At 47.3% G+C, this 12,047-nt stretch overlaps 1 protein-coding gene across 1 annotated transcript in view; it reads left to right on the forward strand.

Annotated features, from left to right (window-relative positions):
• The first annotated feature begins 2,466 nt into the window (after positions 1–2,466).
• LANCL2 (LanC like glutathione S-transferase 2) overlaps positions 2,467–12,047 on the forward strand; it is a 34,880-nt gene continuing 25,299 nt past the window's right edge. The window contains exon 1 of the mRNA XM_054817346.1: positions 2,467–3,552. Within this exon, the coding sequence (XP_054673321.1) occupies positions 3,346–3,552 (207 nt within the window). The 5' untranslated portion in view covers positions 2,467–3,345. The remainder of the gene's footprint in view (positions 3,553–12,047) is intronic.

A 12,047-nucleotide genomic window follows, 5' to 3' on the forward strand; every position in this document is an offset into this window, starting at 1 on the left:
CATCGTTAATGGTTTATGCATAGATTCCAATTATTTAGTCCTGGCCCAAAAAGTAATGAAACTTTATTTTACTCTTTAAAAAAACTGGCACTAGTCCCATCGGGAGCACAATCACACATTGCAGGATGTAAAGAGGACTGGAGCGGAAAAAAGGCCAGAAGAAGTAAAAGAGAGGGGTTTATGAATTCCCCCTGTGTAACGAATGAGTAGCCCAATGATCTGTTAAGCAAATTTCTTCATGATTTACATGAAGAAACTGATATCTAAGTAGGAATCAGGCCTTGGTGAAACATCCATTGCAATTTCACCTACATCACAGGAAGGAAAAGGACAGCTTTCAGCTAGGTCAGCTTGCTGCAGGGCTGCACATCTGCCAGTGCTGCAGAAGGCAGGTTAGAGGAGGGCATAGCTGGAGTGGGAGGAAAGGATGAGGGCTCACTGCTTCCAGTAGCATTTCGACGTATTCTGGATGAAAGCGCCCAGGAAATCCTGATTTCAGCAGGCAAGGCCTCCTGCTCCATTCTGCTACAGATAAGAGATGTGAATTGATTCTTGCTTAAAACTTCTGTTAAAGGTTATCACCTCGCTCGGCCCGACCTTCTTCCTCCTCCTTCATCCATGATTCCCATTCAGGCTGTGGGAGCTCTGTATGTATCCAAGGTAAAAGAGCAAAAGGAAAGCCTAAAAGTCTTTTGAACTATATCCCCCCTGTTAAGAACAAAAGAAGACCTTGTATGCTTGAGACTAAACAAACCACGTTGCAACAAATGTGAAGAACAGCGAACACGGGAGAGAAATGCCTCAGGAATAGGTGTTTAACAGGGTGATAAACACAGCAGTGTGCAAATAACCAAACCACGCAATGATGCACAGTGCAAGAGATGCAAACCCACCACTCCCCAACCCACCACTCCAGGGGAAGAGAAGAACCTGTTCCTGCAAGGTGCCAGGGAGCACCCTCACTCCTCATCCACAGGCCTTTAGCAGGTACCAGTTCGTGTGATCTTGCTTTTATATCCCCACTGTTTTGATTCAAGGAGAGTAGAAGTTGTAAGAAAACAGAAGCCACACATTTTTTTGCATTAAAGGCTTAATTCTGATCTTCGTTATGGGGATGTAGTTACTTGCACTGACACAGCTGGTGTTCGCTGAGGGCAGGAAACCATTCAAGATGAAAAAAACGTTCTTTGCATAGTAAAATGTCTACACAGAGACTAGAGATTTTTTAAAAAGGTTCTATGTTTACTCTTTCAGGCTCCACAACACAGCACAAAAGACTTCCCATTAAAGAGGAAATCATGCATAAAGTGATTTTAAAAAATTATTACAGGATATTTTATAGACGATTGTGTAATTTTTGAGTGGGTGTTTTTTTTACTTCCAGAGGACATACAAGGTACATCTTGTCGGACAAGCTGTTTGGAATTTCTGCTTTGTCATCAGGTCAATTTCTAAAAAATACATAAAATGAAGAAAGTACTTCCTAAAATTTATATCCTGCCACAAAATAATGGACATGTCCCATTTATTCATGTGTATGTTGCTACAACCAACCATAAACTGAAGCCAATGCTGGGAGATGCGTCACCTATATTTAGTATTACACACTGAATATGTATTTTGATAGCAATAAAATTAGTCAGCACAGAAAACTAAAGATCACTAAGTCTGCACAGTGTCCAGATCTTAAATTAATAGTTTATGGTCTGGCTGACTTACAATCACTAGCAAAAAGCGACAGCATAGTTGGGAGTAAATATTTAATGGAATAATGAGGTCTCCCGTGTCTGTATTTTTACACAATTCTGTGTGCTGCGTTTGGCTGGACTGCAGGCTTTTTGCAGCATGTTTCTACACGAGGGTGTTTCAGTATGTGATACGAATTCCTGAAGGCTACCACAGTATCGGCAGCACCTACCATTTATTTGTGAACAGAAAAGATTTATCCTTGATTATTGTACCCCTTCACCTGGAGCTCTTCTCCTAGCTGTGGACAGAAGCGTACATGAAATTTATGTTGACGTGGTGCCCTGGCATTCAGCCCTGTCCCAGGACCGGATCCCAAACACAAACGCTTGATCCACACGGGAACGACCCACCGCTCCCTCCGATCCCCCCCTCACACCCAGCCGCCACCGCCGATCGCTGGGCACCTTCCCCACCCGCCCGCGCCCTGCCCCACGCGTGGAGGGGGGAACGCAGGGTGGGGACAACGAGCTGCTGCCGCCGCCCCCCTCCAGTGCTGTGAGGGGGTTTTTTGATGGTTTTTGCTTTTTGTAGCATGTTTAAGCTTTTGGGAGGGGGCTCGCCGCGGTCATAGCGCTGCGTACGGCTACGGCTGCCACAGCAAGCAGCCAAGCCGACATTATAACCCGAGGGCGGGACGAGAGAAGGAGGCCGCCCCCTCCCCTTCTCCCCGAGGAGCTGCCTCCCTTCGCCATGTGAGGGGCGGCCGCTGTTTTCCCCCTCCCCGCCGGGCGGCAGCCGAGGGCCGCCTCGTTCCCTTCAGGGTGGGCGTTGGGGCCGCGGCCGCTGCCTCCCTCCCGCCGGGGCTGGTCGAGGGTCGGTGGGCAGGGCCCAGGGGTGCCGGCGGATGAGCGTGGTCCGGCGGAGGCTGCGGATGACCCGGGCGAAGGAGCTGGTGGCGTACTGCCTGCTCCTGGGGCTGTCCTTCCCCCTCCTGCTGCTACTGCCGCTCCTCTGAGATGCACCGGGCGACGGCTTGTCCCCGCCGCGAGGGGACGGGCGGGAGGAGCCCGCGGGAGCCCCGCTGTGCCGGCCGGCGTGCGGCCGGCGACAGCAGCCCGAGGGACTGACGCCCCGGCGAGGGACGATGAGGAGCTCGGGCGGGCTTTGCAGCGGTGCCACCCAGCCTGCGCGGGTCACACCTCTCCCCGCGGGGAGGGCCGGCCGCGGCCCCGGCTGCTCTCTGTCCGTGCGGGTGTGATGCCGTCGCCGCGCTCGCCGCCCCCCCCCCCCCGCCCCGGCTGACGGGGACGCCTGGCAGAGCCGCGGCGTCGTAGCTCCCCTTTCGCCTTCCCAAGTTGAGCTTCAGCGGCTCGGGACCGGCGGCGCCTCCGCCCCTGAGGCGGCCTAGATGGGCCGGCGGCCGCGGGCACTGCTACCGTAGCCCCCTCAGCCCGGGGTCGGCGGCCCGCGCCTCGCCACCCTCCCTTGCCGCGGGGCCACCGCGGGCCCCCCGCCTCCGCGCCCGCCAGACGGCGGCTGTAGCCGGGGGCAGCTGCCGGCCGCGGCGCTCGCGTTGCTGCAAATCCGCCGCTCTGCGGGGCGGAGTGTGTCCCCGCCGGCTTGCCGTGTGGGGAGGCGGGCCGGGGGCCGGCTGAGATGGGAGAGAGCATGTCCAAGAGGCTGAAGCTGCAGCTGGGCGGCGAGGCGGAGATGGAGGAGCGGGCTTTCCCCAACCCCTACCCCGACTACCAGCCCCACGGAGCCGGAGCCGCGGCCGCCGCCAGTGCGGCGGACGCCCATCGGGACAAGGCGCTGCTCCCGCCGGAGGAGGAGGAGTCCCTCCCCTTCGGCGCCGATGGGAAGGTGAGTCCTAGTTCCCTGGGCCCTGCCTCACCCGCGGGGCGCTTCCTCCCCACAGCGGCGCGGGCGGCCGTGAGTGCTGCTCCGGGGCGTCCTCCGGCGGGGCCCTGGGCCCGCCGCGGCCTCCGGCGGCGCGGTGGGGCAGCCCGCGGCCTGTCCGCGCCGCTGCGGAGCGGAGCGCCGTGCGGCGTGGCAGAGGCAGCGGCCTCGAGGGCTCCTGAGGGGAGAGGCGGGCGGGGTGAGCTGAGGGACGGAGCGGGAGGGAGCTCTGCGCTGGCTCGGCCCGGCCGCACGGCTTGGAGTCGGCGGAGGCGACTGCCCGCAGCTGTTTATTTTACTCTTGAATGTGAGTGAACACGGTGCAGGGCCTGGAGGTAGCGCTGCCCGTGCTGCAGTTATCACGGTGGTTCTGTCACACCGCTTAGAAGTTGCCCGAGTTTCACCAGAGAAAGCGCGCAGGGAAGGGAAAAGATCAGCAGGCATCGAGAAAAGACGAGTCTCTCTTCAGGTGGCAGCAATGCTCAGGGTTCAGGTGATGCTGTACCGTTCTCCAGGGCATGTGTTTACTGGTATACACCCGTTTATAGATTTGGGTGCACCATGACAGGCACCTGGCAGTCAGTTTGGGCCAGCAGAAGGTCTGCCTGGTGGCGCTGGTTATGGTGAGGTTCAGAGTCTTCCTGCTTCACTTATCTCCTTGACACCACACGCTGCTGGTTGGGGAGCTATGTGCATTTTAGGCTTTAAGCATGGAAGCTGCTCTGGCCCGTTACCACGCAGGCTGGCTTAAGCTGCAGAAGGAGTACCAGAATATGGACCTTCTGTCATTTTAGCCCCTGACCAGCCTTATTTTTTAATACTGTGCTGCTTTGTCATCTTTTGGATGAAAAACACTGCATGGTGACATTGCTAGAAGCGCAAATGCGCTGAGTGGGAAGCTAACTTTCCTAACTCACTTGACTGTACGCTGGGGTGAATAAAGGAGAGCCTTTAATCTCAGCTGTGTATTTTCTTGCTTATGGCAATGAGGAATTACCTTGACTTACTGATAGGGTTGGTGATGCCCAGCAGCGAGAACAGCATTTTTTCCTGAGCATCATGCGAATGGGTGGACAGCATCAGCTCACCATCAGTCCGAGGCAATGAAAGGTTTCACTAGTTGTTGTAGCTGAGGTTTATGAAGTTATGTGTGGCTAAGCAGAGTGCACAGAAGAGAATACTTTGGGGGATTGGTGTCTTACTGCTGCAGCTAATTGCAGCTGTCAAAAGCAGGACTTGGCATTTGAAAAATGTTAAAAAGCAAGGGTAGGTTTGGAAGTGGAATCAGCTTTGTTTTCACAAAAATCCATGGTGTGTTGGTAAAACTAATTTTTTCTCTGTGTGTGTGTGAAAGAGAACTGTGATGTCTTTGTTCTTTTGTATCTGGCTCAGTATATAAAAAACATCCAAGTATGATGAGTTGAGTATGAAGGCAGAGAGGAGATGGCAGAACAGGTATATTGTTAAATTGGTAAAAAACATTCCAAGAACTTTCTTCTAAGTCCTTCTGTAGATCAGTCATCCTTCTTATGTACCTGCTTTAAATCCCACACTTCATGTCCATTTTTTAAAAGAGAAAATAAGCCTTCATTTACTGCTGATCTAGGTTGACTACAGCTTTCCAAAGTGAGAACTGATGTCAGAGAAGGTGAACTTCCTTAAAAATTTTTTTTTAGAGAATACTAGCTGTATTGCAGAATGATTCAAGTGTAATTTACTTCAGATTTAATTCTTGAATGAATCCAAATTCAGAGACCACCTTCCGTAGCAGAGCTGAAATGAATTAGTGAATTTGTAGCCCTAGATCCACATTAGGAATGTCTGTTCTGCTCTGCTGTAGATGAGTATGCTGTTTTACAGTGGGTGCAAATGTTTCTTTCCCAGCATCAATGGTGGATGATATTCCTTGTAACCGTGTGGGAGTTGGCAGCTTTTTGTGCAGGTTTGTTCAGAAAATATCTTTGAGCACCTGTGTAGCTGTGTATTTCATAAAAGGTGGTGTCTGGGCTTTGTTGCATTCAAAAGTATGAAGCTCCTCTGGAAAAGAATCATCTTCTGTACCGCATTAAAGTGATGTAACTACAGCAGCTTTCAGTGGTCTTTGAATTTTTTCAACTCTGTGCATTTTATAGGAGAAGGCAGATGTGAGTGTACATTTTCTTTTGTTTCTACATCTGCAAAATCTGAGGAATTGTCCTACATATTTCTGGGCTAGAACATAGCTATGAGTATACTTATGTGTATTTATATTCTTTGCAGCATTTGCATATTGTCAGTCCTAGTATTATCCTAACTTTAATGAGGTTTTCCGATAAGTATTCAGGGGTGCTTTTGTTGTTGTTTGTGGTTTGGCTGGGTTTTTTTGTTGGTTTTTTTTTGTTTGTTTGTTTTTTTCATTTAGCAGGCTCTAGTCACAGCAGAGAAACATTTTTGCCCGCCTAAAGCCCCAGTGAAGACAAAAGGATTTTACACAGGTCAGGGAGTCTGTTCTGTAAACAACTGTACACAATAGCACAAGTTTCCTAAAAATGAGAGCAGTTTTCAGAAGCCCTCAGTGCACTGCATAATTTCATCCTCCCATCTGCTGCTATGTGGAGCGGTGAGCACTGAGTGACTCACGTAATGACAGCTAGAGGTGTGCAGGGCTCTGCTGTTGTCATGGAAGGCAATGCATTATTAATCCATCCATTTGATTTCATAAGCTGCCACAATTGCCATCTAAAATTCATCCAGCTGATCAAAGGACAAGAAGATCTTCAAGTCATTGCCAGAAATGTGAGACAATTGGGACAAAGTGCTGCATATGGAAGTGTGTGTTTGTATGCGTAAGGTGCAGTTCAGGAGCAGTATGTGGGAGCAGGAGGAGAGATTTGTAGTCTTAAAATAGTCACAGTAAACACTGCAGTTATCTAGGTGGGCTCTACTCACGTAGTTGAAATTCACTTTTTCTTAACTAATTTCTTCACAGTGAAAATTGTGGACTCGCGTTGCTTCTGTAACTTGTCTGAGAAAGCTGAAGGTAATAATTAATCAGACAGCATTAATTCTAGATTAATAAGAAACATAATTTTAAATATGTTTAAAAAATGACAAATCTTTCAACTAAATATATATCCTGTAGCCCTTGTCCTTTTGATGTGGATCCCACAGTGATACCTTAGCCTGAAAAAGTACCCAGAGATGTTATCTTGAAGTCATCCAAAAGTTTTCAAAATGGAAATGTAAATGGTCAGGGAGGCAGAAAAATGAATAGACAGCTATAGTCTCGGAACAAAGCATATTCCCTAGTTCATAGGAAAATCAGTTTGTTAAGTTTCATTTAATTTTTAATTTACTGTAATTGTTTATTGGGGAAAACATTAATATTTGAAAAGCAGATGTTCTTCTGATAGTTTCCTGTGCATTGTAAGCAACTTTCGTTACAAACTCATCTATTCTTAAATGTGACGATATCAGGCTATGGGCCTGTGCAGGTTGGGAACCAGAGAGTAACTTGTCTGAGCAGTGTTGTGCTTTGCTGAACTGAGGCAGAGGCAACCTATAGCTGCAATTAATGTCAAGACTTGTTGGCATTGTGTTGTCCATTAGCTGTGGGTGGGGCACCGAGAATGGGGAGGTCTGCACAGGCTTGTATAAAGTGGGGCAGCCAGTTTTGGCTCAGAAACTGTTTTATCAAAACCTTCGTGTGGTAGGGAGCTACAAAGCTGTAATGGATTTCCTAGGAAGGGGAAGGGTGAGCTTGCTGGTAAGGGGTGGCGATGGCTTGTTCAAGGAGCTGGCTCCACAAATGACCCACCAATATCAACCTCAGATTGCCCACCATCCTCTAAGCCACCACAGCTCTGTGGCTGCATCCATAGCGTAGTCAGGTGTAATTTGGGAGCCACCTTTGCACCATCTGCAGGCCAGTGACTTGGGAACCAAAGGCAGGCTGATCTTCCCTGCTCATCCAGGAGAAGGTGGAAGCAACGTGATGTGGATTTTGTGTGTTTGGAAGCAAAGCACCCTGGCATCAAGACATTACCACATCCCAGCCCTCGATCTAAAATCGTCTGGATTTGTTGTGGAATCATAAGGGAGTACTCTTTGACAGCACTGAAATTGGATTCAAACTTTATGATAGGTCACTGGGATACCCAAAGGGTAACTTCTTTTTTAGGCCAATTCTTTCCTGATAAGCTTTTTCTGACTTGTCATAATATTTCAAGAGTATTAGTAAAAGGTTGTGTGTTCTGACAAAGGTATACAATGTACTTAATTAGGCTTTGCAGGGACTCTTTGCGGGGAGCCTGTTTTAAAGCTAATGATGCTTATTGGCAAAGATTATCACTTAATGGGGATACAGAATATTTACTTAATCTTTCAGGTGATTTAGTGGTGTTTAGTTTCCTGGTGCTTTCTCTCTCTCTTGTTAGTTCTGATCATTCCTTTATGTTGCTTTTCAGTCTTCCTCCTCTTTTAAAATATGCCAAAAAAAAAAAAAAATCCTTTGTCATTGCCTCATTCTTCCTTTTCCTCCCTGAGGTATTTTTTGCATTTATTGGATTGTCTCGCTGGGCATTTTAGTTGTCTCGTTGAGAGCAGCAAGCTCTCTCTGTTCTGGAACTGATTCCACAACCACTTATTCTAACGGGAATCATACCACTCATTGCACTGGAGGCAAAATTGAACCTCTAGAGCCAGTAAATATATCTTCTTACTTTCTTGCTGGAGCTGTGGGATGGGGTAGCTGTGTTTCTTGAGATTGCCACTTTTTTGGCTGTTTCCTAGCATCCCATCTCAGATGTGTTCTATTTTAATAGAGACAGTATTCTGTGTACTCAAAATCATGGTTCTGTTGAAGGAAAGTTTGTTTCACTTTTTGGGAGTCTTGGTCAAAATTGAGAATCACTACTGAACTTCACTGTGTATTACTAACTCATGGCAGTCAGTGTACACAGTCTGAGAGGAAAAGCTGCTGCTTCTTTCCTATGCTGCACGTCAGCATCAAATCCCACTTAGTGCTTTTCTGATGCTTTTATATTGAAAGCCTCTCCTGTAATTCAGGACAATAACTGCATGTGGCTTTAGTCAACCAGTTCTGAATGAAGATACTTTTTAAAATCAAAACCCAAGTTCTGATTAAATTGTCTCAGGTCCATCCACTCTTCACCGGTTTCTAGTTTTATCTTGTAGACTTGGGTGTTAATGAGTTGTTACTCTGGCTAGTTGCATGGGCAAGTGCAATACAGATACTCATTTTCTGGTGGCAATAAATTCTATTTGGGGTCTACCTGCACAACACTGGTATGCTATTAAGATCAATACGTGGAATATAGCTGCTGACTGTGCATCAGAACAATTTAGGCAATATTGGTAGAGGTTTCAGCTTTTTTTACAACTTGTGGACCACCTGAAAATGTCCCAGCTAGGCCAGAGACCTCTGTGTAGTGAGTGAATTTAAATCCTACTCACAACAGACTTCAGTTTTCTTAGTTTCCAAGAACTAGCATGCTGGTGTTAGGCTGCCTGGAGTACCAGTGATTTTCAGTATTGCTCTTTTGCTTTATCAGACTCCATTTCCCAAAACATAGGATGATGTTGCTTGGTGTCTGTTAAACATGCTTATTTTTGTTATCAATAATGTGAAGCTTTTTGATGACTCTTCATGATGATCTATATCTTCAGGCTTTGTCTTTTTGCAGCCTAATCATCACTGAGACAAATAGCTCCATTTACACACAAATGCATTAGAGGCAGAGTCTCATTATTTCTTGCATGCTTTAAACAATCCTTTCTGTAGCCTTTTAATGCTGTTTTTCATGCCCTCATCTCCTCTGAGGTAGGGTGATGCCTACATTTAAAGCCTATTCCTAAGTTGGTATTTGTAGCAGCGTAATAGTTTGCCTACAGCTATTGATTTCTCTCTCTCTCTTTCCCTCCCTTCCCCCTTTTTTCTTTTCTTCTTTTTTTCTTTCTTTTCCCCCCACTATCACATGTATGGCACTAGGTGTCAGATCACTGAAAAACAGAGCAGTGTGTTCTACGGACAGCAGTGTTTCAAATCATTTATTAAGCATGTTGATTTGCAGAACTGGCATTTGTTTCTGGAAGGACCTAACTGAGTAGTAGCAGAGAGTTGTGTTTAACTGTTTCGGAGGCTGGGTGATGAGATTTCTTAGTATTTGATATTTTTGGAGAAGGAAAAAAAGCTGCTCTTGGAGCTGTAACAGTCTTGATTTAGGTAAAACGGAAGTAAAATTTAATTTTCTGTAAAAACAGGCAGATCATTTCCCAGCTGACGTTGCTAGGTTCTGCATGTGGTATCCTACTGCCATTCCTTCTGGTCTGCTCTTGCAGGAGCTCTGTGGAGGTGAACGTGAGACCTCATTCTGCTTCAGTAAACCCATGCTCCAGCGCGTGGGTGTGAAACCTGGCTCCCTTACAGTCGGTGGCAAAGTTCCCAATGATTTCAGTATGGCCAGGATTTCTCATTTCAGCGGAGCTCTGAATCGTCCCCCACCCCGTTCTCTCTTACCAGTGTCTGACCTGTCCCTCGTGCAGTCTTCTCTGCAAGTTTGGTTTTTGAATGAGTCCTCACTGCAGTGCCAATTTGAGCTGTATTCTTTTCTCTGTGAAATGTGCTTTGCCTGAAAGAAAACCCAGGACCGTGTTATGTCTCCTGTTCTACGCATCACCAGTAGTAAAGTTACTTCTCTCTGAAATCTATCTTAACCTGATTCAAACTGAGATGAAATAAAAGCGTATTTTGCTTGTTGAGTAGGTAGCACTCTGTGCATAGGCCATCTCCTTGCTACTTCTGCATAATCAACCACTTCCCTCTTCAGGCTAGTTTTGCATGTAGCATCAGTCCCCCAAAGGGTGATGGGGTAAAATAAAATGGTGTAATGGTAAAATAGGGTTAATAGTAAGATGGTTGTTTTGGGAGCTGGTGGTGGCAGCAAGAAAGGCAACTCCTGAGGAAGCTGAGCTCAGGTCTCCATTGTCCTGCCCTGAGTCTGCACAAGTTACTTGGCATAGATGTGCAGAGATGCAAGTAAGTGCTGAGAGGTGTTTTTGAAAAACACATTAATATCTAAATGTCATTGATAAAGGCAAATGAGATACCCTGGTTTGACTGATGTAAGGTGAGTTATTACTTCTAACCACAGCCCGAGTGCCGTGAGGTCTCACAGTTGTGTTGGCAGACTTACGTAAGCACTGGGCTATCTGGTCCAAATGTGCATGCTTTATTTTAAAACTTGCAAGACTTTAAGTTACAGGCTTCTCTTACCTACCAGAAATCATCGTATAACACACATACATAGCAGCTGCTTATTGCCTCATCTGCTCTTGGTGCTGGTTTGTTTTAAAGCTGGATAGGGAGAGGTAGTTCAGGAAGAATTGGTATTTTATTGTAATATCAACTGCAAGTGATACGTGTGTTTCTTTTAGGAGATTTTCGTTTGCATTGTGGTGTATTTTTTGTAGAATATGTGTGTAGTTTTAGAACTGGGTTTACAAAAGAAGATTATTTAAGTTCTTTTTAGGAACCCTACAAATGAAAGAAGGCAGATAGGGGAAACAGGTATTGCTGACAAGGACAGCACAATATGGACACCATGGCATTAGTGCCAAAGGTGAGTGATGTTGCATATGTGCTTACATTCCTTAGGTTTTTGTTGGCTTTAAAAGGTTTTGGATTGGCATGTAGCTTTGCATGCCGCCTTGCTGCAATGGAATCATAGAATCGTAGAATGGTTTGGGTTGGAAGGGACCTTAAAGATCATCTAGTTCCAACCCCCCTGCCATGGGCAGGGACACCCTCCACTGGACCACGTTGCCCAAAGCCTCATCCAACCTGGCCTGGAACACTTCCAGGGATGGGGCATCCACAACCTCTCTGGTGAACAACCTGTTCCAGTGCCTCACCACCCTCACAGTAAAGAATTTCTTTCTAACATCTAATCTAAATCGACCCTCCTTCAGCTTAAACCCATTACCCCTTGTCCTGTCACTACACTCCCTGATAAACAGTCCCTCACCACCTTTCCTGTAGGCCCCCTTCAGGTACTGGAAAGCCACAATTAGATCTCCCCGGAGCCTTCTCTTCTCCAGGCTGAACAATCCCAACTCTCTCAGCCTGTCCTCATAGGAGAGGTGCTCCATCCCTCTGATCAACTTTGTGGCCCTCCTCTGGACTTGCTCCAACAGCTCCATGTCTCTCCTGTACTGGGGCCCCCAGAGCTGGACGCAGTACTCCAGGTGGGGTCTCACAAGAGCGGAGTAGAGGGGCAGAATCACTTCCCTCAACCTGCTGGTCACACCTCTTTTGATGCAGCCCAGGACACGGTTGGCTTTCTGGGCTGCAAGCACACACTGCCAACTCATGCTGAACCTTTCATCAGCCAACACCCCCAAGTCCTTGGGGCTGCTCTCAATCCATTCCTTGCCCAGCCTATAGTCGTGCTCAGGATTGT

This window comes from Grus americana, chromosome 2 (assembly GCF_028858705.1).
Source record: "Grus americana isolate bGruAme1 chromosome 2, bGruAme1.mat, whole genome shotgun sequence".
In the NCBI taxonomy this organism is placed as follows: Eukaryota; Metazoa; Chordata; class Aves; order Gruiformes; family Gruidae; genus Grus; species Grus americana.